The 26941-nt window shown below is 43.1% G+C and overlaps 1 protein-coding gene across 7 annotated transcripts in view; it reads left to right on the forward strand.

The window, feature by feature from the left end:
• Nucleotides 1-26941, forward strand: part of NISCH (nischarin) — a 68474-nt gene that overhangs the window by 9051 nt on the left and 32482 nt on the right. For all 7 annotated transcript variants that reach the window (XR_004001199.1, XM_030568843.1, XM_030568844.1 and 4 more), the window contains exons 2-6: nt 7558-7641; nt 8789-8971; nt 20312-20360; nt 22424-22587; nt 25401-25496. Coding sequence is in view for 6 of the 7 variants with exons in the window: in XM_030568843.1 (XP_030424703.1) it covers nt 7558-7641; nt 8789-8971; nt 20312-20360; nt 22424-22587; nt 25401-25496 (576 nt within the window). In the remaining variant the exon portion in view is untranslated. The remainder of the gene's footprint in view (nt 1-7557; nt 7642-8788; nt 8972-20311; nt 20361-22423; nt 22588-25400; nt 25497-26941) is intronic.

Genomic DNA, 26941 nt, shown 5'->3' on the forward strand with positions numbered 1-26941 from the left:
TGTGTTTTCCCATTGTTGTACACATGGAGATTCGTTCTGCTGGTTCAGGGTTCACCTCTGCTGCCCCTTTATCTTCCTCCAGCACCTTCCAAGTTTCATCCTGATGGCTTCCTTCCAATCCATCAGAAGGTGGATTGTAAGATTTCTTTAGTAAAAGGTCATCTGCAAACGAAAATCTTAAGTTCACCTATTCAGCACATCCATAATAAAATACTTTTTGGGTCCCACCGATGTCAGTTGGTTCCAGCTTAACTATAATGGCCCATCATGCACAGTCACACCTGCCGTGAAGCTCTGTCATAGCTGGAGCAAGCTCATTGGACCTTGAGTAATTCTGTTGATCTTGTCTGGCTTCTCAGTTTCTATACCCTCAAAGGGAATACAGTTATTTAAAAAACTGAAAAATCATTGAATGTACTTGCCTAGGCTTCTCAGAGCTCTGCATGGTTGTCATAAACAGATAGCTAAGGGTTAATGTCTCTTTCACCTGAAAAAAAAAAAAAGTAACCTGAAGCACCTGACCAGAGGACCAATCAGGAAACCAGATTTTTTCAACTCTGGGTGGAGGAAAGTTTGTGTCTGAGTTCTTTGTCTGTCTGTCTGCCTCTCTCTCAGCTATGAGAAGGATTTCTATTTCCTGCTTTCTAATCTTAGGTTTCCAAGTTGTAAGTACGAAGTTGGTTTTTTCTTTTGTATTTACTTGTCTATAGTTGCTGGAGTGCTTTAAATTGTATTCTTTTGAATAAGGCTGTTTATTCAATATTCTTTTAAGCAATTGACCCTGTATTTGTCACCTTAATACAGAGAGACCATTTGTATGTATTTTTTCTTTCTTTTTTATATAAAGCTTTCTTTTAAGACTTGTTGGAGTTTTTCTTTAGTGAGGAACTCCAGGGAATTGGGTCTGCAGCTCACCAGGGAATTGGTGGGAGGAAGAAGTCAGAGGGAGATCTGTGTGTGTTAGATTTACTAGTCTGACTTTGCATTCCCTCTGGGTGAAGAGGGAAGTAATTCTGTTTTCCAGGGCTGGGAACGGGGAGGGTAGAGTCCCTCTGCTTAGATTCACGGAGGTTGCTTCTGTGTAGCTCTCCAGGAGCACCTGGAGGGGGGAAGGGAAAAAGGATTATTTCCCTTTGTTGTGAGACTCAAGGGATTTGGGTCTTGGGGTCCCCAGGGAAGGTTTTTTGAGGGGACCAGAGTGCCGCAAAACACTCTAATTTTTTGGGTGGTGGCAGCAGTACCAGGTCCAAGCTGGTAACTAAGCTTGGAGGTTTTCATGCTAACCCCCATATTTTGGACGCTAAGGTCCAAATCTGGGACTAGGTTTTGACATGAGTGGCAGTGGTGAGATAGAATCCAGAAGCCAGTAGGAATATTATATTTTTCTTTTCTCTGCTAGGGGCTTTTTGGCAGAGAGAAACAGTTTGGTTTTAAAAAGGAACCAGGGAGAATTTTTTTTCTCTGCTCTCTCTGGCAGTTGTGGCTTGCATATTAAGCAAGAAACCATTAAGCTGTGACAAACAGGTCTTTTGTCACAATAGCACTACCATTAGGAGGCAGATACCAGCACTATATACATGCAAATACAGTGGTTTTTCTGGTTTACCTTACATTGAAAGACTACCTAAAGGAAGAAAGGAAAAAAGGCACTGTTGCTAGGCAGACCCCAGGAGGCAACAGAGCCTGCAGTCCAGAAGATAAACACTGGAGGGCACCCCAACACAAGAAAACAAGATGTCACGAAAACCAGAGGCAGTACAGCTCCAAGCCATGGAAAAACAGATAGAACTGCTCAGAACACACATGGCCAGAGATGAGGCAACTCACAAACAAGAGATGGAAAGGCTACAAAAACAAGAAGAAGCCAACAATGCAGCCCACCAGCGAGAGTTGGAAAAACAGAGGGAGACCCACCGACAGGTCATGGAATTAGAAAAGGCTAAGCAACCTGCTCCAGCTAATCCTAACAACCCTTCGCCAATTATTGTTCCACAGCACAGGAAATTTCCCACCTACAAAGCAGGTGATGACACCTAGGCCTTCATGGAAAATTTTGAAAGAGCCTGTCTTGGGTACAGCATCCCTGAAGACCAGTACATGGTAGAATTGAGGCCACAGCTCAGTGGACCTTTAGCAGAGGTGGCAGCTGAAATGCCTAAGGAGAACATGAACGACTATAAACTTTTTCAAACCAAGGCCAGATACAGAATGGGGAGAACCCCGGATCATGCCCGTCAGCGTTTCAGAACCCAAAAGTGGAAACCAGATGTGTCATTTCCCAAACACGCCTACTACGTTGGGAAAAATTATGAGGCCTGGATATCAGGACACAATGTTAAAACCTTGGAAGAACTGCACCTCCTCATACAAATGGAGCAGTTCTTGGATGGTGTTCCTGAGGACATCACACGGTACATACAAGATGGAAAACCCAAAAATCTCGCTGAGGCGGGGGAGATTGGAGCCAGATGGATGGAAGTGGCAGAAAGCAAGAAAGCCACGGTCAAGGGGAAGGAATACCCCAGGGGGCACCCCGACCATAAACCCTACAACCGAGGACAGCCAAAGACCCCACATACAACCCAAGTAAAGCCACAGACGCCCTATTCTTCCACCTCACCAGTCTCCAGTAACTCACCTCGGCCCACTGACCCATCAGATGGAAGATGCTTCAAGTGTAATGAACTGGGACATATCAAGGCCAACTGTCCAAAGAACGCTATGCGAGTACAATTCATTATACCACCATCACACGAAAGATCCCCAGGCCCAGATGCCTCTCAAATACCCTTGGAGCGAAGGGAAAATTTGAGAGTGGGCGGAAAGAAGGTTACTGCGTGGAGAGACACGGGGGCACAAGTGTCAGCTATCCACCAATCCTTCGTTGACCCCAAATTCATCAACCCAAAGGCCAAAGTTACCATTTACCCCTTCATGTCACAAGCTGTAGACTTGCCTACAGCTGAACTGCCTGTCCAGTACAAAGGCTGGTTAGGAATGTGGACTTTTGCAGTCTATGACAATTATCCTATCCCCATGCTACTGGGGGAAGACTTGGCCAACCAGGTGAAGCGGGCCAAGCGAGTGGGAATGGTTACACGTAGCCAAACCAGGCAAGCTTCCAGACCCATTCCTGTTCCTGAGCCGTCCACAGACGCCCCGTCTGTGTTACCAGAGACCCAGACAGAGGTAGTGGACCCGGATTCCATGCAAACCACTGAAACAGCCACAGCACTTCCAGTCCCAGGCCCGGAACTGGAACAGCAACCAGCACCAGCAATTGCAACCAAATCTTCAAACTCAACACCAGAGGACGCCAGCGAGCCAGAACTGGCAGAAGCAACAGTCAGCCATACCCAAAAGGCTCAGCCCGAGCCTGAAATACCCTCAGGTGCACCAGCGGAGAGCGGTTCACCAGCAACGAAAACAACCCCATCACCTACATCGCTTCCAGAGGGACCAAGTCCACAGTCTGAGGAAGAACTGGTGACCCCAGCCTCAAGGGAACAGTTCCAGACTGAGCAGGAAGCAGATGACAGCCTTCAGAAAGCTTGGGCGGCGGCACGGAGCACCCCACCGCCTCTCAGCTCGTCTAATCGATCCCGGTTTGTTATAGACCAAGGACTTTTATACAAGGAGATTCTTTCTGGTGGACACCGGGAAGAATGGCAGCTGCAAAAACAGTTGGTGGTTCCAACTAAGTACCGGGGGAAGCTCTTAAGCTTAGCCCATGATCATCCCAGTGGCCATGCTGGGGTGAACAGAACCAAGGACTGGTTGGGGAAGTCCTTCCACTGGGAGGGGATGGGCAAGGATGTTGCCAAGTATGTCCGGTCTTGTGAGGTATGCCAAAGAGTGGGAAAACCCCAAGACCAGGTCAAGGCCCCTCTCCAGCCACTCCCCATAATTGAGGTCCCATTTCAGCGAGTAGCTGTGGATATTCTGGGTCCTTTCCCAAAAAAAGACACCCAGAGGAAAGCAGTACGTACTGACTTTTGTGGACTTTGCTACCCGATGGCCGGAAGCAGTAGCTCTAGGCAACACCAAGGCTAACACTGTGTGCCTGGCCCTAACAGACATCTTTGCCAGGGTAGGTTGGCCCTCCAACATCCTTACAGATTCAGGATCTAATTTCCTGGCAGGGACCATGGAAAAACTGTGGGAAACTCATGGGGTGAATCACTTGGTTGCCACCCCGTACCACCATCAAACCAATGGCCTGGTGGAAAGGTTTAATGGAACTTTGGGGGCCATGATACGTAAATTTGTCAACGAATACTCCAATAATTGGGACCTAGTGTTGCAGCAGTTGCTGTTTGCCTACAGGGCTGTACCACATCCCAGTTTAGGGTTTTCACCGTTTGAACTTGTGTAAGGTCACGAGGTTAAGGGGCCATTACAGTTGGTGAAGCAGCAATGGGAGGGGTTTACGCCTTCTCCAGGAACTAACATTCTGGACTTTGTAAGCAACCTACAAAGCACCCTCCTACACTCTTTAGCCCTTGCTAGAGAGAACCTAAAGAATGCTCAGGAAGAGCAAAAGGCCTGGTATGACAGACATGCCAGAGAACGTTCCTTCAAGGTAGGAGACCAGGTTATGGTCTTGAAGGCGCAACAGGCCCATAAGATGGAAGCATCATGGGAAGGGCCATTCATGGTCCAAGAGCGCCTGGGAACTGTGAACTACCTCATAGCATTTCCCAATTCCTCCCTAAAGCCCAGAGTGTACCATGTTAATTCTCTCAAGCCTTTCTATTCCAGAGACTTACAGGTTTGTCAGTTTACAGTCCAGGGAGATGATGCTGAGTGGCCTGACGGTGTCTACTACGACGGGAAAAAAGACGGTGGCGTGGAAGAGGTGAACCTCTCAAACACCCTGGAACGTCTGCAGCGGTGACAAATCAAGGAGCTGTGCACTAGCTTCGCCCCATTGTTCTCAGCCACCCCAGGACGGACTGAATGGGCATACCACTCCATTGACACAGGTAATGCTCACCCAATCAGAACCCCACCCTACCGGGTGTCTCCTCATGCCCAAGCTGCTATAGAACAGGAGATCCAGAACATGCTACAGATGGGTATAATCCGCTCATCTACCAGTGCATGGGTATCTCCAGTGGTTCTGGTACCCAAACCAGATGGGGAAATACACTTTTGCGTGGACTACCGTAAGTTAAATGCGGTAACTCGTCCGGACAACTATCCAATGCCACGCACCGATGAGCTATTGGAGAAGTTGGGACATGCCCAATTCATCTCTACAATAGACTTAACCAAGGGGTACTGGCAAGTACCGCTAGATGAAACTGCCAAGGAGAGGTCAGCATTCGTCACCCATGCGGGGGTGTATGAATTCAATGTCCTTCCTTTCGGCCTTCGAAATGCACCCGCCACCTTCCAGAGGCTGGTAGATGGTCTAGTAGCAGGACTGGGAGGATTTGCAGTTGCCTACCTCGATGATGTGGCCATTTTTTCTGACTCCTGGCCCGAACACCTACTACACCTGGAAAAGGTCTTTGAGCGCATCAGGCAGGCCGGACTAACTGTTAAGGCCAAAAAGTGCCAAAACAGAGTGACTTACCTGGGGCACCAGGTGGGTCGAGGAACCATAAACCCCCTACAGGCCAAGGTGGATGCTATCCAAAAGTGGCCTGTCCCAAGATCAAAGAAACAGGTCCAATCCTTCTTAGGCTTGGCCGGATACTACAGGCGATTTGTACCACACTACAGCCAAATCGCTGCCCCACTGACCGACCTGACCAAAAAGACCCAGCCAAATGCAGTTAAGTGGACTGATAAGTGTCAAAAGGCCTTTACCCAGCTTAAGGCGACGCTCATGTCTGACCCTGTACTCAGGGCCCTGGATTTTGACAAACCATTCCTGGTAACCACGGATGCATCTGAGCGTGGTATAGGAGCAGTGCTCATGCAGGAAGCAACAGATCACAACTTCCATCCTGTTGTGTTTCTCAGCAAGAAACTGTCTGAGAGGGAAAGTCACTGGTCAGTCAGTGAAAAGGAATGCTATGCCATTGTGTACGCCCTGGAAAAGCTACGCCCATATGTTTGGGGACGGCGGTTCCAACTACAAACTGACCATGCTGCACTAAAGTGGCTTCATACTGCCAAGGGGAACAACAAGAAACTTCTTCGTTGGAGTTTAGCTCTCCAAGATTTTGATTTTGAAATTCAGCACATCACAGGAGCTTCTAACAAAGTAGCTGATGCACTCTCCCGTAAGAGTTTCCCAGAATCTAGTAGTTAAAAAGTGTTCTTAAAATGTAGAAGTCTGTTAGTTATATACTTAGTGGTATATGTAAAGGTGCATGTGTTGTAGTAATCTGTTTATTTTAAAGTTCTAGAAGGAAATCGCCGCCAGTGAGCTTCCCCACTGTCTGCAATTTGGGGGGCGTGTCATAAACAGATAGCTAAGGGTTAATGTCTCTTTCACCTGAAAAAAAAAAAGTAACCTGAAGCACCTGACCAGAGGACCAATCAGGAAACCGGATTTTTTCAACTCTGGGTGGAGGAAAGTTTGTGTCTGAGTTCTTTGTCTGTCTGTCTGCCTCTCTCTGAGCTATGAGAAGGATTTCTATTTCCTGCTTTCTAATCTTAGGTTTCCAAGTTGTAAGTACGAAGTTGGTTTTTTCTTTTGTATTTACTTGTCTATAGTTGCTGGAGTGCTTTAAATTGTATTCTTTTGAATAAGGCTGTTTATTCAATATTCTTTTAAGCAATTGACCCTGTATTTGTCACCTTAATACAGAGAGACCATTTGTATGTATTTTTTCTTTCTTTTTTATATAAAGCTTTCTTTTAAGACCTGTTGGAGTTTTTCTTTAGTGAGGAACTCCAGGGAATTGGGTCTGCAGCTCACCAGGGAATTGGTGGGAGGAAGAAGTCAGAGGGAGATCTGTGTGTGTTAGATTTACTAGTCTGACTTTGCATTCCCTCTGGGTGAAGAGGGAAGTAATTCTGTTTTCCAGGGCTGGGAACGGGGAGGGTAGAGTCCCTCTGCTTAGATTCACGGAGGTTGCTTCTGTGTAGCTCTCCAGGAGCACCTGGAGGGGGGAAGGGAAAAAGGATTATTTCCCTTTGTTGTGAAACTCAAGGGATTTGGGTTTTGGGGTCCCCAGGGAAGGTTTTTTGAGGGGACCAGAGTGCCGCAAAACACTCTAATTTTTTGGATGATGGCAGCAGTACCAGGTCCAAGCTGGTAACTAAGCTTGGAGGTTTTCATGCTAACCTCCATATTTTGGACGCTAAGGTCCAAATCTGGGACTAGGTTTTGAAATGGTAGCTGTGAAGTCTGTGGTGTATGCTAGGTTGTCACACTGGGCATGATTTTGGTAGACCTGGAGGAGAGATGTTAGCTTTTAGGGTTGTGCAAGGTGCTTCTGAAGAACGATTTATCATGGCAGAGGAAATGTTCAGAGCATAGTGCAGAAAGTGATGAGATTTTGAAATATTTGTGGTTCACCTTTAAATGACACAGATAAATGGTAGCTGAGTTTAAATGCTTCTCAAGTACCTAACTCTGCTGTTTGCTTTCTTTAGGTATACATTATTCAAGTCAGCGTTGGGAGTCATCAGTGGACAGTCAAACATCGTTACAGTGACTTCCATGACTTGCATGAAAAGGTAAAGATCAGAAGACTGGTCTTGAGCTCTTGCAAAATAAATAATTTGTCAAATCTTGGTCCATGGCACAAGCTTACTGACATCCTTTTTAAAAAAATACAAAGTAAGGGATATTTGGCCTTTGGGCTGTATTGTTAATGAAAGAGCAGATTAACTGAATTGCAAAATGAAGTCCTCACTGCACAAGCAATACAGTCTGCCTCTTCTATAGTCCCTTGGATGGACCATATGGCCAATAAGAAGGTAGTTCAACTATTAGGAGGGGCCCCAGCCATTTGGCTTGCCAGGGTGAAAAATGTTTTTATTGCTTCCCAGATCAACCCCCCCGCCAAAAAAAAAAAAAAAAAAAACCCTAAACCCAACCACAGCTATCCAGTCAGCAGAGGGGGAAAAAATCTAAACAAACCTGCTTAATTAGTCCAAAGCAAAAACAAATAAAAGCAGTATGGCACCACCTGGATGTTAGCATCTGCCTGTCACCAAACCCTAGAACCAACCATGCAGACTCTAATCCTTACACTCTTTGCTGAGAGTGCCATATGTGATCTATTCACCAGAAGTTGGTTTCAGACCAAAGACTTGCTTCATATAGTTACTAATGAGCAGCCATTGGATAGTAATTTCTAATACCTACCAACCTGTACTGATTTAAAACAGCAATATCAAAATATGGAATTCAAGGTCCAAACTCCAGAGAAACATTTTTCACCCTGAAATAATAAGTAAATAAAAAGATTTTGCAGTCCATTCAAAAGCATCTGGCAGTCTGGATTTGGCTTGCGGTCTGCCAGTTGACTACTCCTGATCTTGTGGAACAATGCTGGTGGTTGTACTAGATGTTTTTGGGGAGACTGGGGAAGATTGGGTTCAAAAGTTTGCAGACACTGAGTGCCAACACAAAATATACTTATTGTTAAACTTACTGTTGTTGTTTTCATGTTCTAATATTCTATTCTTATCTCCCTCCAAAAAAACTGTCTGAAATTTATAGAAATTCAGATAAGTAGCCAAGTAACTGCAGTTTCAGAGAAATGTTACAGGAAAAAGAAAACATTCTGTTAGTATCTTAAGTTGTACAATATTACATCATTCCTGCAAGATCAAAAACTACTTTGGGTAATAACTTATAATGTATCTGTTTCTATAGCTTGTTTCAGAAAAGAAGATAGATAAAAACCTGCTGCCTCCAAAGAAGATTATTGGGAAAAATTCCAAAAGTCTGGTGGAGAAAAGAGAGAAGGAATTAGAAGTTTACCTGCAAACAGTTCTGGTCAAGTTCCCCATTGCTGCACCCAAATTGTTGTCACACTTCTTACACTTTCATCTATATGTAAGTTGCATCCTAGCTATCTAGGTATTTATAAAGTGCCCTCTCACTGTGGTATCTTGCCCATTTGAGTCAATGAGCAGAGCAGGAGTCTAGTGAAAGTGTACACCCTAATGAGTAGTTTGGGGTTTTTTTGACTGACTTAAACAAAATAGCTTTAAAATCACTCCCTTTTCAGGATTTGGGCAACATAAAAAGTTAGGCCATAGAATGAGCTTCTCCAATGAAATCTTTGATGCTGTCCCTACTGTCATTGAAACTGTGCTAGCAAATAATGTGGACAGGGCTTTTGACCTGAAAAATATGTTGATGTTATATTCTGATGCTCTGAATGAATCTACAATTGCATTAATTGTTAGTCTGAAATCAATATTGTTAGGTCTCAAAAGGAACATTATGTAATTGAACCCAACCCTGCTTAATGGTTAGTGGTTAGAACTATGGTTCATATTAAGACAGCTTCCAGCAGACCAAATGAAGAAAAATGGTCTCTCTCCAGGAAAACATACTGATGGAGTGGCCTCTAGAGAAATATCTCTACACAGCAGATAGAATATTATAGTAGCGAATGTTTGAAGTAAGAAGCAATAACTTCTTATTGTGGTTCACAGATTGAAAATGGTTCATTCATCTCTTGTGATTGGGTTTCTCCTTTTTGTAGCATGCTGTTGTGTTGTAAGGCTAAGCAGACATTACAAAGAGGAACATGCACTGGGTTTGAGCAGGAAGGAAAAGTTAGTAATTGCTTTAAATGGATGGATATGTGATGGGGCGGATCATTATCATTTTCTGCACTGGGGCTGGAGCTCCTAGCCAGCCCCGCCCCCACAGCTCCCAGCCCCTGGTCTGGTGAGAGACCCCCCACAGCTGCCCAGCCATGGCAGTGCAGGACCCGGGAGCCCAGCAGTGGTGGGTGCTGAATCCAGCTATCCCTTTTGTCAGGGATATTTTTAGTGAAAGTCGGGGATAGGTCACGGGCTTCCGTGAATTTTTGTTTATTGCCCGTGAGCTGTCCATGACTTTTACTAAAACTATCCATGACAAAAACCTAGCATTAATTATAGTTCAGTGCAGAGGTGTTGGAATTGAGTCACAAATGATCAGTTAAGTAGGTTGATTAAGCTTTAGTGGCCAAAGCAAAACCATTTCAAAACACATAATGTGATCATAAATGAGTTTACAAAGGTTGACTGGAGTAAATAGAGGTTTTGTTCCATAATATTGCTATTGATCTGCCATTTTGAGCAGAAGCACTAGTTTAAATTAAATGACAACTTTTAAAAATATTGTAACTGGGCATAGTGACATGGCATAGTGTTTAAAATACAAGATTAGGAGATAGATCTGGGTTTTAGCCTGACATTGCACAGGCTTCTTGTGTGATCCAGAGCAAGTCACTTAATCTCCCTGTACTTTAGTTCCCCTATCTATATAATGGGGATTAATACTTCGATCCATTAATGTTTTGGAAGGTATTTGATTTCAAATGGACGTACTTATGTCGTGAATGTACAAAGCATTATTGTGTAGGCAATTTAACCTATATTCTTTAAAAAAGTATTGATTTGGAAAATGGTATATTTAGACAGACTTATAGATCTAAATTTTCAGACACACATTGTTTTTGTTTCTTTACTGTGGCTGCCCAATTTGAGATACTAGGAGGTGTGAATTTCAGAGGTGGTGTATATCTGTAACTGCTGCTGAAATTGTGCTTGCCCCACACCTCTGAAAGTCAACCTTGTGTCTGAAATTGAGCAGCTAAATTGTAACAGCATGTGTAATACTCTATTTAAATTGATTTTTGGTTTAGCATGAAAGCTAATAATTTAATTCAGAGTACCTCAGGGTTCAGAGTGCTTTACAAACCCTTACTATACCTAGGATTGCAAGAATTTTATTTTTATTTTTTCATAACTTTGACATATAAGGATGTTTATTTGTAAGAATTTTTTCTATTTACATTTTCACAGTTGTGAGAAATTATGGGAGGAATATATAAGGGGGTCAGACAACTTAATGACAGTAGATGAGATTCAAAAAGTTTTAAAGCTTTTTAATAGTTAATACACAAATTGTAAATATCACATATCAAAATATACAAAGTAAAAGTCCTTCAATCAAACTCTAAGTTCTCAAGCAGCACTTTTCTTGCCTTGCCTGTCTGCACATTTCAATTATTATCCATAGTAGTAGTTTTTCCTCGGTTTCTATTTGTATGCTCAAAATCAGCGTTTATTGACATTTACCAATAACAATCTAATCCTTCCAAGCCTAAGTATACCTAATGAGAGAGGCACTGTAATAACATTTTACAGTTGTTCAAACTCAGGGACAGAGGTTGAGACTTGCTGATGACCATCTGGCAAGTCAGTGCTAGAGATGAAAAAAGGACTTGGAGTCTCAACCCCCAGTCCTCTGCTCTTTTGCTAGACTACTTTCCATTTGTTTCTGGGAATATATCCAAACCCAGCTCATTGAAACTTACTTATTGCTATGTATTTATCCACTCATCTTTATTTAAAAAAATATTAGAACTGGGGTTAGCTATCTAGACATTGACTCTCATTCTGTCTTTGGATAGTACTTGTGTGTTAGCAGCCAAGTGCAGTGCTGCTTAAATTATACCTCTTTTCCCAGTAGGCAAATCTAGGTTGATGTATGAACTCATAAAATCTTTTTGTTTGGCTGTTCTAGAATACCTTTAAATATTTACGTTAGTTACACATCAAAAAACCCTAAATATTAATTTAGCAATTCTGCTAAATAAATATACCCTCCAGCAGGCCTTTAAAAACATAATGACTGCCTAGGAAGGAGTACTGCGGAAAGGGATCTGGGCATCATAGTTGACCAAAAGCTAAATATGAGTCAACAGTGTAACACCGTTGCAAAAAAAGCGGACATCATTCTGGGATGTATTAGCAGGAGTGTCATATGCAGGACACGAGAAGTAATTCTTCCACTCTACTCTGTGTTGATTTGGTCTCAGCTGGAGTATTGTGTCCAGTTCTGGGTGCCACATTTCAGGAAAGATGTAGACAAATTGGAGAAAGTCCAGAGAAGAGCATGAAAAATAATTAAAGGTCTAGAAACATGACCTTTGAGAGAAAGATAGAAAAAATGGGTTTGTTTCTTCTGGAAAAAAAGACTGAGGGTTTCAAGTACATAAAAGGTTGTTACAAGGAGGAGAGAGAAGAATTGTTGTTTTTAACCTCTAAGAGTAGGACAAGAAGCAATGGGTTTAATTGCAGCAAAGGAGCTTTAGATTGGACCTTAGGAAAAGCTTCCTAACTGTCAGGGTGGTTAAGCACTGGAATAAATTGTCTACGGAGGTTGTGGAATCTCCATCATTGGAGATTTTTAAGAACTGGTTAGACAAACACCTGTCAGGAATGGTTTAGATAATACTTAGACCTGCCCTGAGTGCAGGGGATTGGCCTAGATGACCTTTTGAGGTCCGTTCCAGTCCTATGATTCTATAACAAGGGTGAGCAGACTACGGCCTGGGGACCACATTTGGCCCTCCAGATGTTTTAATCTGGCCCTCAAGCTCCCGCTGGGAAGTGGGGTCTGGGGATTGCCCTGCTCTGGCGCTTCAGCTGGGGAGCAGGGTCAAGGTCTTGCCCCACTCTGCATAGCTCCCGGAAGCAGCAGCATGTCCCCCCCTCCGGCTCCTACGTGTAGGGATAGCCAGGGGGCTCCGCACACTGCCCTCACCCCAGGCACCTCCCCTGCAGCTCCCATTGTCTGGGAACCGCAGCCAATGGGAGCTGCAGGCGCGGCGCCTGTGGACAGGGCAGTGTGCAGAGCTGCCTGGCTTCACCGCTGTGTAGGAGCCAGAGGGGGGACATGTCACTGTTTCTGGGAGCTGCTTGAGGTAAGCACTACCTGGAGTCTGCCCCCCTGATCTCCTTCTGTGCCCCTGCCCCAGCCCTGATCCTCCTCCAAACTCCTCAGTCCCAGCCCAGAGTACCCTCCTGTACCCCCAACTCCTCATCCCCAGCCCCACTCCAGAGCCCCCACCCCCAGCCGGAGCCCCTCCCACACACCAACTCCCAATTTCGTGAGCTTTCATGGCCCGCCATACGGTTTCCATACCCAGGTGTGGTCCTCGGGCCAAAAAGTTTGCCCACACCCATTCTATAACAGAAGACTGGCCATACTGAGTCAGACCAATGGTCAGTCTAGCCTAGCATCCTGTCTTCCGACAGTGGCTGGTGCCAGATGCTGCAGAGGTAATGAACAGAGAACAGGGCAATTATTGAGTGATCCACCCCCCATCTTCCAGTCCCAGCTTCTGGCAGTTAAAGGTTTGGGGACACTCAGAGCATGGGTTTCTGTCTGTGAGCAGCGTGGCTCATAGACATTGATGGATCTATCATTCTTGAATTTATCTAATTTTTGTTTGAACCCAGTTATATTTCTGGACTTCACAACATTCCCTGGCAATGGGTTCCAAAGGTTGACTGAGCATTGTATGAAAAAGTGCTTCATTATGTTTGTTTTAATCCTGCTGCCTATTAATTTCATTGGGTGTTTGCTGGTTTGTGTGTTATGTGAGGGGGTAAATAACACTTCCTTACTCCCTGTTGCCCTTCTGTACTTTTTCCAATTCTAATGCATCTTTTTCTGGGACAGGGCAACCTGCACAGCATGCAGTATTCAAGGTGTGGGTGTACCATGGATTTATTTAGTGGTGTGATATTTTTTGTCGTCTTTTCTAATGGCCCTAACGTTGTTAGCTTTATGTGACTGCCGCTGCACACTGAGCTGATGTTTTCAGAGAACTGTCCAGGATGACTCCAAGATCTCTTTCTTGAGTGGTAACATTTAATTTAGACCCCCATCATTTTGTATGGATAATCGAGATTGTTTTCCAGTGTACATTGCTTTGCATTTATCAAAATTGAATTTCATGTGCCATTTTGTTGCCCATATATGCAGTTTTGTAAGATCCCTTTGGAACTCTTGGCAGTCAGCTTTGAATTTAAGTATCTTATGTAATTTTTTATAATCTGCAAACTTTGCCTCTTCACTGTTTATCCCTTTTTCTAGATCATTTATAAAGATGTTGAACAGCACCGGTCCCTGTACAGATTGTTGGTGGACCCCACCATTTACCACTCTCTATTTTGAAAACTGACCATTTATTCTTACCTTTTGTTTCTTATCTTTTAACCAGTTACTGATCTATTAGATGATCTTCCCTCTTATCCCATGACTGCTTACTTTGGTTATGAGCCTTTGGTGAGGAATGTTGTCAAAGGCTTTCTGAAAGTCTGTATGTACTATATACACTGGATCATCCATGTCCACATGCTTGTTGACACCCTCAAAGAGTTCTAATAGATTGGTGAGGCATGATTTCCCTTTACAGCAGCTGTGTTGACTCTTCCCCAACATATTGTGTTTATCTATGGATCTGCTAATTCTGTTTTTCACTGTAGTTTCAACCAATTTGCCTGGTACTGAAGTTTGGCTTACTGGCCTATAATTGCAGAACTACTAATTGTTGTATGGCAATTTGGTGTTTAGTATCAGAGGGATAGCCATGTTAGTCTGTATCCACAAAAACAAGGAGGAATCAGTTGGCACCTTAAAGACCAACAGATTTTTTTGGGCATAAGCTTTTGTGGGTAAAAAATCACTTCTTCAGATGCATGGAGTGAAAATTACAGATACAAGCATAAATATACTGGTACATATTTATGCTTGTATCTGTAATTTTCACTCCATGCATCTGAAGAAGTGGTGTTTTACTGCCGAAAGCTTATGCCCAAATAAATCTGTTAGTCTTTAAGGTGTCACTGGTCTCCTCATTGTTTTAGTTTGCTGTTTGAGTTCCTTCAGAACTCTTGGGGGAATCCCATCTGGTCCTGGTGACTTATTTCTGTTTAATTTATCAATTAAAAGGATGTGAGAGTATCAGAGGGGTAGCCGTGTTAGTCTGGATCTGTAAAAGCAGCAAAGAATCCTGTGGCACCTTATAGACTAACAGACGTTTTGGAGCGTGAGCTTTCGTGGGTGAATACCCACTTCGTCAGACGCACGTAGTGGAAATTTCCAGGGGCAGGTATATATATGCAGGCAAGCTAGAGATAATGAGGTAGTTCAATCAGGGAGGATGAGGCCCTGTTCTAGCAGTTGAGGTGTGAAAACCAAGGGGGGAGAAACTGGTTCTGTAATTGGCAAGCCATTCACAGTCTTTGTTTAATCCTGAGCTGATGGTGTCAAATTTGCAGATGAACTGAAGCTCAGCAGTTTCTCTTTGAAGACTGGTCCTGAAGTTTTTTTGCTGCAAGATGGCCACCTTAAGGTCTGCTATAGTGTGGCCAGGGAGGTTGAAGTATTCTCCTACAGGTCTTTGTATATTGCCATTCCTAATATCTAATTTGTGTCCATTTATCCTTTTCCGTAGCGACTGTCCAGTTTGGCCGATGTACATAGCAGAGGGGCATTGCTGGCATATGATGGCGTATATTACATTGGTGGACGTGCAGGTAAATTAACTGGTGATAGTGTGGCTGATCTGGTTAGGTCCTGTGATGGTGTCGCTGCAATGCATTGGTGACCTTCCAGAAAACTACAATGCATTGGTGACCTTCCAGAAAACACCATCCTAGCCAGCATGGATGTAGAGGCTCTCTACACGAACATCCCACACGCAGATGGAATACAAACTGTCAGGAACAGTATCCCTGATGATGCTACAGCACAACTGGCTGCTGAGCTCTGTGCCTTTATCCTCACACACAACTATTTCAAATTTAATGACAATATATATCTCCAGATCAGTGGCACATCTATGGGCACCCGCATGGCCCCACAATATGCCAATATTTTTATGGCCGACCTAGAACAACGCTTCCTCAGCTCTCGTCCACTCACGCCCCTTCTCTACCTACGCTACATTGATGACATCTTCATCATCTGGACCCATGGGAAGGAGTCTCTGGAAAAATTCCACCACGATTTCAACAGCTTCCACCCCACCATCAACCTCAGCCTGGATCAATCTACACGGGAGGTCCACTTCCTAGACACCACAGTGCAAATAAGTGATGGTCACATTACCACCACCCTATACCGAAAACCTACCGACCGCTATGCCTACCTTCATGCCTTCAGCTTCCATCCCAGGCACATCACACGATTTATTGTCTACAGCCAAGCACTGATGTACAACCGCATCTGCTCTAACCCCACAGACAGAGACCAACACCTACAAAATCTCCACCAAGCATTCTCAAAACTACAATACCCGCATGAGGAAATAAGGAAACAGATCAACAGAGCCAGACGTGTACCCAGAAGCCTCCTACTGCAAGACAAACCCAAGAGAGAAACCAACAGGACTCCACTGGCCATCACATACACTCCCCAGCTAAAACCTCTCCAACGCATCATCAGGGATCTACAACCCATCCTGGACAATGATCCCACACTTTCACAGGCCTTGGGTGGCAGACCAGTCCTCGCCCACAGGCAACCTGCCAACCTGAAATATATTCTCACTAGTAACTGCACACCGCACCATAGTAACTCTAGCTCAGGAACCAATCCATGCAATAAACCTCGATGCCAACTCTGCCCACATATCTACACCAGTGACACCATCACAGGACCTAACCAGATCAGCCACACTATTACCGGTTCATTCACCTGCACGTCCACTAATGTAATATATGCCATAATATGCCAGCAACGCCCCTCTGCTATGTACATCGGCCAAACTGGACAGTCGCTACAGAAAAGGATAAATGGACACAAATCAGATATTCGGAATGGCAATATACAAAAACCTGTAGGAGAACACTTCAACCTCCCTGGCCACACTATAGCAGACCTTAAGGTGGCCATCCTGCAGCAAAAAAACTTCAAGACCAGACTTCAAAGAGAAACTGCTGAGCTTCAGTTCATCTGCAAATTTGACACCATCAGCTCAGGATTAAACAAAGACTGTGAATGGCTTGCCAATTACAGAACCAGTTTCTCCTCCCTTGGTTTTCACACCTCAACTGCTAGAACAGGGCCTCATCCTCCCTGATTGAACTACCTCATTATCTCTAGCTTGCCTGCATATATATACCTGCCCCTGGAAATTTCCACTACATGCGTCTGACGAATTGGGTATTCACCCACAAAAGCTCATGCTCCAAAACGTCTGTTAGTCTATAAGATGCCACAGGATTCTTTGCTGCTTTTAAGGATGTGAGAATCTCCCTCACATCCTCTGCAGTGAAGACGGGTTCAAAGAATTCATTTATCTTCTCTGCAAAGACCTGGTCTTCCTGGAGTGCTCCTTTAGCACTTTGATTGTCCTGTGGCCACACTGGCTTCCTGCTTTTGATGTACTTAAAAACAATATTTTTTTTGCTGTTGGTTTTTGCATCTTTTGCTAGTTTCTCCTCAAATTCTATTTTGGCCTACCTAATTATACTTTTACACTTGACTTTGCAGAGTTTATGCTCCTTTCTGTTTTCCTCAGTAGGATTTGACTTCCAAATTTTAAAGGATGTATTTTTGTCTCTGCCCACCTCTTTTACTCTTTTTAGCCATGATGGCATTTTACGGTGTTTTATAATTTGGAGTATACATTTAGTTTAAGCCTCTATTAAAATGTTTTTAAAAAGTTTCCATACAGCTTCCAGGCATGTCACTTTTGTGACTGTTTCTTTTAATTTCCATTTAACTAGCTTCCTCATTTTTGTGTAGTTCCTCTTTGTGAAGTTAAATGTTACTGTGGTGGGTTTCTTTGGTATTTTCCTCCCTACAAGGATGTTAATTACATTATAGTCGCTGTTACGGAGTTGTACAGCTGTTTTCACCTCTTGGACCAGAACCTGTGTACTGCTTAAGACTAAATTAAGAATTGCCTCTACCCTTGCAGCTGTTCCAAGAAGCTGTCATTAATGGTGTCTAGAAATTTTCTCTCTGCATCTCTTCTGAAGGTGTCATGTACCCTATCAATATGGGGATAGTTGAAATCACCTGTTGTTGGGTTTTCTGTTTTTGTAGCCCCTCTAATATCCCTGAACACTTTCCAGTCACCATCACCATTCTTGTGAGGCAGCTGGTAGTATATTTCTATTGCTATACTCTATTACTCAAGCATAGAATTTGTATCCGTAGAGAGAAAGTTCTATACTTCACTTTTGACACCTGAATTGTCTCCTCTGCTAAACTTACAAAATCTTGTAGCAAGGAAAAGAGAATGGGTACTCCTTGGAAGTGCAGCTGAAAACTGATCCTGTGAACAGAAGACTACTGTGGACTAGACAAACAGAAATATGATTAGAGCAGTGCTGGAGACAGAGATTTCTGTTTCCCCAGGTCTGCTATAGGAAGGGGGACTCTTTAGCCACGAGCTGATTGCTATGTGGCTGTGGGCAAAGTCATTTAACTTGTTCATATCTTGCAGATGGAAAAACTTTACTTTCCTACATTACCAGTGAGGTGGTGAGGATTAACAGGTGTTTGTACAGCTTTGTCATCAAGTGCATATGTGCTGAGAATTACCCCTGTTGTAATTTGTTTGTTTAAAACAGGAGCAAGAACAATTCGGTGCCACTGAATTGTTTTTTAGAATGCAGTTTTTGTAGCTTTTCACCCTAAGTTTATTTGGTTTAAACATTTTTAGGCTGATACATACTCAGTGCAATTTTAGTTCAGTTTATATTTTAGGAGCATATTTTCTAAAATACTTGCTTCAATAAATGAGCAAAGTAATGTGTAGCTCAGTGGTCCCCAACCTTTTAGGCTGGCGGGCGCCAGCCGAAGGATCACTGTGGCGGTGGAGCACCTGCTGAAATGCCACCAAATTTCGGCAGCATTTCGGCGGTGACGCCTCTCGATGTTGCTTGCTGTCAACAAGCGACGTCAGCGAGAGGCATCCCCACAGAGATTCAGGGGCGACGCCTCTCGATGATATCACTTGTAGATGACAAGCGGCGTCATCGAGAGGCATCCCTGCCGAAATTCGAGAGCGACGCCTCTCGATGATGTCACTTGTCGACGGCAAGCGACGTCATCAAGAGGTGTCCCCGCCAAAATTCGGGGGCGACGCCTCTCGATGATGTCACTTGTTGACGGCAAGCGGCGTCATCAAGAGATGTCCCTGCCAAAATGCCGCTGCTGCATTTCAGCGGGTGCTGTCCCGGGGCCAGGACGTGGGTGCATGAAGATGCCCCCACGGGCGCCATGGCACCTGTGGGCACTGCGTTGGGGACCCCTGGTGTAGCTGATGGACTCTGTGTCTTTATCTCCTTATTATGAAGCATTAGAGCTGTCTGTGAACAAAGTAAAATTCTGGATGAGTACTGAATTAAGAGTCATTTGACTTAAATGATGTGACTATTTCAAGGTTAAAATTAAACTATTGCATGCAGGTTTACTTCTGATACTGTTTTTGCAGGGCTTTCTTTGTGTCTAACAGAATCAATACAAGAATTATCTTACTACTGTTGCATTGTGTCCAAAACAGCCTCTGAATTTCCATAGCTTCGTTGCTCATCATATGTGGGAAATATTTCATTCCTCATCTTGGTGCCTTTCATTCCCCTCCTTTATGGACTTGGGGAGGCAGAAATGTTGACATCCCTCTACTGAAATTTTTTTGCCCTCATCCTCTCTTCCAAAGTTGTCTACACCTCTGCCTCTTGACTCCTGGGGCTTCATTAATGGTGATGCCAGAGCGGGGCGGGGTGGCGTAGCATTAATGCTGTCAAAAAGCTAATATGTTGAAGAAAAATCTAGAGGAATGAATTTAATTGCCTCTTCTATAGCTATCTCTTTCTTCACACCTATGCAAGCCAAAGAAAGCATCTTTTCCATGTTAGTGGCGTGCAGTCTCAGTCTGACATACCAGAGGAACTCTTGAATGTTTAATAAATGGTTTATTCCAAGATTTCTTTTCAAAATAGTCATCTTGACATTTCTGAGCAATAAGTAGTTTCTAGAACTTGTATAAGGAATAGGCTTGCTTTCAAGTAGTGCTAATATTTTTGTTAATATTTACTGTAGCATCTGTTAAATTTAAAAGAGTAAAGACATCTAGTTAAGAGTGTGCCTATTTAACTATAGTCTAATGCTGTCTGTCTTTTTCTAATTTAAGACTGTTTTAATTTTCAAAATTATTGCAGGTTATTTCCTTAGTGACTTTAGTATTATAATAAATCCATAAGATATAATTATGGTCTCAATACTTCATTTTTTAAGATATTTGTGAAGCTCTTCTAATATGGCAGGAAAGGGAGATTTCTGATAAATGTCAGAAGAGTTAAACATTTGAAGAATGGAAAACATTTAAATTAGTCAGTTACAGTGGTTTGTTCTTTGCAGGAAATCAATGGGATCACAGCTGCGTTGGCTGAAGAGCTCTTTCACAGAGGTACTGTAACAAATTCTCTAGATTTTAACAGAGAACAATAGTGTGTATTTGGTATGCAAATTTTCTTTAAATTATATTGTAAATGAATATACATGGAGTTACATGTCTCCAGGCAGCCAGATATAGATTTCCCTTTTGAATGTTGTGGATCACGTTTTCTTTGGGGTTTTTTTGCTCTCCTCCCCTCTGTCTTGCTATCAACTCTTTGCATGTTCCATTTGGACAGATGTGTTTTGGTTTGAACAGTGCTGGGCCATTGTCAGTGCTTGCTTGTAAAGATGCTCTCAACAGCAATGTGGAAATGCAGTAAATAGACACTGCCACAAGTCTGCTCTGCCTGGCTCTTGGAATGGACTTAGTGAAACTTCTCCCAAACACAGAACTCGTATATGGTGAGCCCAGAGTGTCCTCGCCAGGAAACTTTTTCATAAAACCTCTTGACATGGTATATTATTCCAACACTTCCTCTTGCAACTTACACATGTTTATCCACATTCATTAATAATATTTTAGCATGAGCTGAATTAAAACTTAATTTGTTCACTGTACATAAATTTGTGACTATTTTACACTTCTAACTTAATAGTTTAGTTAACCTCATAATTATAGTATCGTGAATGCATCCTAGTCAGCTTGTTAAAAGGCATTCTTTCCTTAGACCTGGAGACTGAATGCCTTTTCCATTAGTGCAGTGAGTTACCTTATGCTCTTGCTGCTGATAGAGTTGGTCAGTATTGCAGCAGTAGGGAACTTATGAAATTGTAAAACCGTTTCAAAGGGAGTATTCAGAAAATTGTGTAACTTTTTAAAATAATAGTTACAGGACAAAATTCTATCCTGACTTGCAGTACATGCAACCTCATTAGCATTAACAGAGTTGCTCTAGGTTTACACTACTGTGACCATAGCAAAGCAGAACCTGGCATAGTTTGTAACTTCAGCACTTAGGATGAGATTTCCAAAGACCTCTGCAGCTGGCCTTCGTCTGCTCCCATTGAGGCAGAGTGGCAGTGAGAATCATTGACTGAGTGCTTTTGGAAACCCCATCCATAATTTATAAAGTTTATTATGAAAACTGATGCCTGTCCTGTCCCTAAGGTCTTATTGCTGCCTCTGAGTGAGAGGAGAAATGCTAACAATTCCAGAGCAGTGTATTTGAAGTTTATTCGCTATAGTCAGGTGTCCATGAGGGCTGACAATCTGATGCTATTTCTTACTGTTTCATACAATATCAGAGTGGAAGGGACCTCAGGAGGTCATCTAGTCCAACCCCCTCCCTAAGTGGCCCTCTCAAGGATTGAACTCTCAAACCTGGGTTTAGGAGTCTAGTGCTCAAACCACTGAGCTGTCCCTACCCCCTTGAAAACCAGTCCAAAATAAGAGTACTAGAGTGAGAAGGGATTGAAGAAATGTTGATGGTAAATCAGGTTAAGTGGGGATGCATATTGTATTTCAGACAGCGGGAGTTCATTTTGACATTGTGAGTACTGTGGGAGCCTTAGACCTACCAGTATAGCCATTAGAAATGTTTTCTGTAATTCCCCATTGTATACAGTAAATGCTGCAAAGTTGGTAAATATGTTTTATTAAAAGGAAGTGTTCTGCAAGTGGAATGGTTAGTGTTAATTGTTAGGGAATATATCTAAGGATAGCTTGGAGAAAGAGTGATCTTTTACATTAGATAAATGGGCTTCAGTATGTCTGATCCTGTTCTATTAAAAGTAATGAGGGTATGACTTTAACTCCATTAGGAGGTTTAGGCCTGTTGTGGCTGAAGGGCCTATTTTAAACATTTAGATTTTCTGGTGCAAGAAGTCCATAGTTTTCTGTTCTTTGAATATTTGTTTAAAATGGCAAAACATGTGGATGTTGCTTCAGTATTTCAGTCAGAGCTAGGGTGTAAAGGGCAACCAGTTAAATCTCCAGCATGCCCACCACCACTGTAATTCTCCTCTCTTGCTCCTTCCCCACAGCAGTGGTGAGCATCAGCTGTTTATCTCTTTGGATGAAATCTTAAAATATTATGACTCCATGTTTAACATTACTGTACTCTTGTTTTTCAGGAGAACAATTACTAATGGCTGGAGAGGTCTTCAGCCTCAGACCATTGCAGTTATATGCTGTTACTCAGCAGTTGCGCCAGGGGAAACCTACGTGCGCTAATGGAGATGCCAAAACTGATCTAGGTCATATTCTGGATTTCACATGTAGACTCAAATATTTAAAGGTAGACTCTATTGATGTAAATAATGTAGACATTGTTTCCAGCAGTATACGCTAGAACAGAGGTGGACAAACTTTTTGGCCTGAGGGCCACATCGGGTTTCCGAAATTGTGTGGAGGGCTGGTTAGGGCAGCTGTGCCTCCCTAAACAGCCAGGCGTGGCCCGGCTCCTACCCCCTATCAGACCCCCCCCAACTTCTTGCCCCCTGATGGTTCCCCTAGGACTCCAGCCCCATCCACCCCTCCCTGTCCTCTGACTATCCCCGGGCCCCCTGCCCCTGACTGCTCCCTACAGCCCCATCCAACCCCTCCTCTCATTCCTGAGTGCCCCCTGGGATTCCTGCCCCATCCAACCACCCCTTCTCCCTGATTGCCCCCAGAACGCATGCCGCTGACTGCCCCCCACCGCCTCATCCACCTCCTCCTCTCATTCCTGACTCTCCCCCCGGTACCCTTGACCCCATTCAACTCCCCTGTTCCATGCCCTCTGACTGCCCCAACCCCCATCCACACCCCTGACCACCACCCCACACTCCGCTGCCCTCTATCCAAGCCCGCCCTGCTCCCTTACTGCACTGCCTGGAGCACAGGTGGCCGGCAGTGCTACAGCCGCACGGCCCCGAGCACCAAGACAGACAGCTGGGCCACCCAACTGGAGCCAGCCATGCCACTGCACAGCACAGCACCGGGTCAGGCCGTGACTCTGCAGCTGCACTGCCCAGCAAGAGCTCGCAGTCCCGCTGCCCAGAGCATTGCATCAGCGGTGCAGTGAGCTGAGGCTGTGGGGCAAGGGGAACAGCAGGGGAGGGGCCGGGGGCTAACCTCCCAGGCCAGGACCTCAGGGGCCAGGCAGGAGGGTCCCACGGGCCATAGTTTGCCCGCCTCTAAACTAGAAATTAATGGTGTGCTGTCAGTGTCACTTTTCCTTTGAAAGCATGGAAACGCTAATATTAATGCTGATTAGGTGGCCCAGAGTCTTCACTTTATTGTGCCTAGAAGCAACAACACGTAGCAGCTGATATTTTCCTGCATGATATCACCTCCCCAGAGCCCCACTGTAGGCCCTTTATAAATAGGCATACAACCACGTAATCTTTCGGAGCCTTGGTTGGCCATTGGGAATTCATATAACTGTGTGATACTATCCATCTAATGTAGAATTTATAAAAACTCTGCCCCCCCCAACATTCTCACTTCATTATTTTGTATCTGTAATTGTAAATAATAACTGTTCTGTAGTTGAGAGTTGCAACTGAGTTTCCATTAAAAATCAATTTTAGCCCTTTGTAATCTTAACAGTAAAAGCTCATATGGCAACCTCAAAATTAGTAGGTTCAGTCTGGAACCATGACAGATTTTTCTTCTGCCAAATTTGAAGTGAATTGGAAACGTTTTCCTCAGTTCTGATGTACAAAAATTGAGAGCTCATCAGAATTAAAAAGACTGATTTTTTTTTTTTACTTTTCATAGCAAAAACAGAACAACTTCCCTGTCTTATCTGACTTCTGATTTAAATCTATCCAACTGAATTTACAGCTTCTGAAGTCCAGCTGTAAAGATGACCTTTCAAGAATACTTAAAAGTTAAAGCACTCATGTTCTTGCACACTTAATTAAATCTGAATCAATTTTTTTATCTGGGATTAGAATAGTTACACTGTTAGGGAGCAGTGGAGGAGTCCAGTTCCTTAATGGGCAAAAATGAACAGCTGGGGAGAATACGGAAACTTCATCAGAAGCTTTTGTGCTCTGTGGAAGCAAAGATGCATCTGCAGTTTCATTTCTATGGAGGTTTCCATTCCCCAGCCTTGCAGCTCCAATGCTACAAAATTTACATGGTCTTAGAGAGAGAAACCTGTGTTCTTTGGCCCCAGTGGTGTTTTCTGACCCTATAAGCTCTGATCGCTTGTGCTTAGAGCATGTCAGCTCCTTTAGAGCTTGCAAATCCCAGATGAATCCAAGCAAGAGATCCTGCAGACTTCTCAAATTTGGATCTTCATGGCGAGTGTTTCTGAACCTTCTGTATTGGTACTAATATTAATAGAAGACAAGCAAATAAAACCAATTTGGTTGGTTTCTAGATTTGCGCTTCAGTTTGCAGATACCTAACAATGCTCAACTTTTTCCAAGCTCTCAACTTGGAAATGCCTTGCCCTATATGAAACCCTGGGATGGAAATATGTGTAACTGTCTGATTTTATTTCAAGAAGAGAGATTATTTTTAGTGAATGGGGGACTAGGTGTCAATTAGTATAGAATGGAAAACTAATGACCATCTTAACTATGAAGTCTTTGCCACAACTCCATGTGCTACAATGTATAAGCACAAGGTGGCAGCCTTAGGCCAAGTCTGCACTATAAACTTATATAAACCCATGAGCGATGCAGTTCTCCCAACCTGTACCCAGTGTAGACAGCGCTATGTTGATGGGATGGCATCTCCTGTCACCATAGCTACCATCTCTCGTAGAGGTGGAATAACTATGCTGACGAGAATCTCTCCTGTGGGCATAGTAGCATCTTCACTGAAGCTCTGCAGCTGCAGTGTTTTAAGTGTAGAACTGCCTTTTAAGTTCAGTATCTTGCTTTCTGTGTGTTCGGCTTTTGCCTTTAATTTTTTTTCCTTCTTTTTTTAAATGCTAAATTGTGTTCAAGTGTCATTACCAGTGGAATCCTTCAACTTCTTTGGCTGTCATTTTAGAGGGTTCTCAGTAATTGTATTTATATGGTTCAATCCCTGTAATTTACGGCAGACGCTGCAACAGATGCGTGTTGATTGGTTTTGTGTATTAATTCTGTCTTTAATCTTGATTACTAGGTAACTGGCACAGAGGGACCTTTTGGAACCAGCAACATTCAGGAGCACCTCTTGCCTTTTGATTTGTCAATATTTAAATCTCTTCATCAGATAGAGGTATGGTGGAGATACTGTTTGCTCAGTAACTTTCTAATGGCTATTCAAAAGCATAGTCTAGCAATACCAATATTGCAGTGTATCTCTTAGTATTGGTGAGCTATCATTTACTTTGGCTTGGCACTAGAAGTTATTACTATGTTTTATATTTATTACTAATAAGTGAGACAAATGCCACTTTCTCTAGTCTGGAAAAAATGGATTCCAGACTAGATATTTAGAACAGCTGATTTTGTACTTCCCCCTAAAGAGCAAGTTTCCTAATATAATTACAGCAGAACTTTGTTTTAGATATAAAAATCAAAACCAAAGTAGTGGTGATTTTTCTGCTTCTTAGAAAAGATCTAATAACAAAGTTTTAGCAAAGTCTCGTTACTAAAACATCTTTACTTGTTGAAATACCAAATATTTACAAATATACCATGAAATAAATGTTTTCCCACAGAGCACTTTGTGGTGCAGTACTTTTGTTTGTTAGCTTACTTGTTAATTGGCAACATTTATTTATTTACAATTGGTCTAACATTCATTAGTGAAACGTAGCAAGTTTCTGATAGAACTTCAGTCGTTCTTTTAATGTATTACATCGTAGCTTGCTTACCAGACTGAATATTTACATATTATGGAGACCTGCCAATGTCTGTACCTTGTTATGAAATGTAAAGCAATAGTGAACTTCCATTTTGGGAGTACAGTAAATGTTAAAAATGAGAGGACTCTGGTGTTCTAATGGCAAATGCGTCAAAGAAGGCATTGGATCAGCTAGAAGAACTCCAATCAATCAATATAGATTCATAGATTCCAAGGCCAGAGGGGATCACTGTGATCATATAGTTTGACTTCCCGTGTGACACAGCCCATAGAACTCGCCCAAAATAATTCCTGGAACCTATCTTTTAGAACAACAGGCAATCTTGATTTAAAAATTGTCAGAGTCCATTGGAGAGTCCACCACAACTGTGTGTAAATTGTTCCAGTGGTTGATCAATCTAACCATTAAAAATTTACACCTTATTTGCACTCTGACTTTGTCTAGCTTCAGCATTAAAGAGCCCATTATAAAATGTTTGTTTCCCATATAGGTACTTATGAACTGTAATCACGTCACCCCTTAACCTTCTCTTTGTTAAACTTAATAGATTGAACTCCTTGAGTTTGTCATGGTAAGGCAAGTTTTGTAATTCTTGAATCATTCTTGTGGCTTTTTTCTGAACCCTCTCCAATTTAACAACATACTTCCTTGAATTGTGGGTGCCAGAACTGGACACACTATTCCAACAGCAGTCACACGAGTCCCAAATACAGAGGTAAAATAACCTCTCTACTCCTTCTCGATATTCCCCTGTTTATGTATCCCAGGGTCACATTAACTCTTTTGGCCACACCATTACACTAGGAGGTCTTGTTCAGCTAATTATCCACAGCAACCCCCAAATCTTTTTCAG

This window comes from Gopherus evgoodei, chromosome 7, assembly GCF_007399415.2.
Source record: "Gopherus evgoodei ecotype Sinaloan lineage chromosome 7, rGopEvg1_v1.p, whole genome shotgun sequence".
NCBI lineage: Eukaryota > Metazoa > Chordata > Testudines > Testudinidae > Gopherus > Gopherus evgoodei.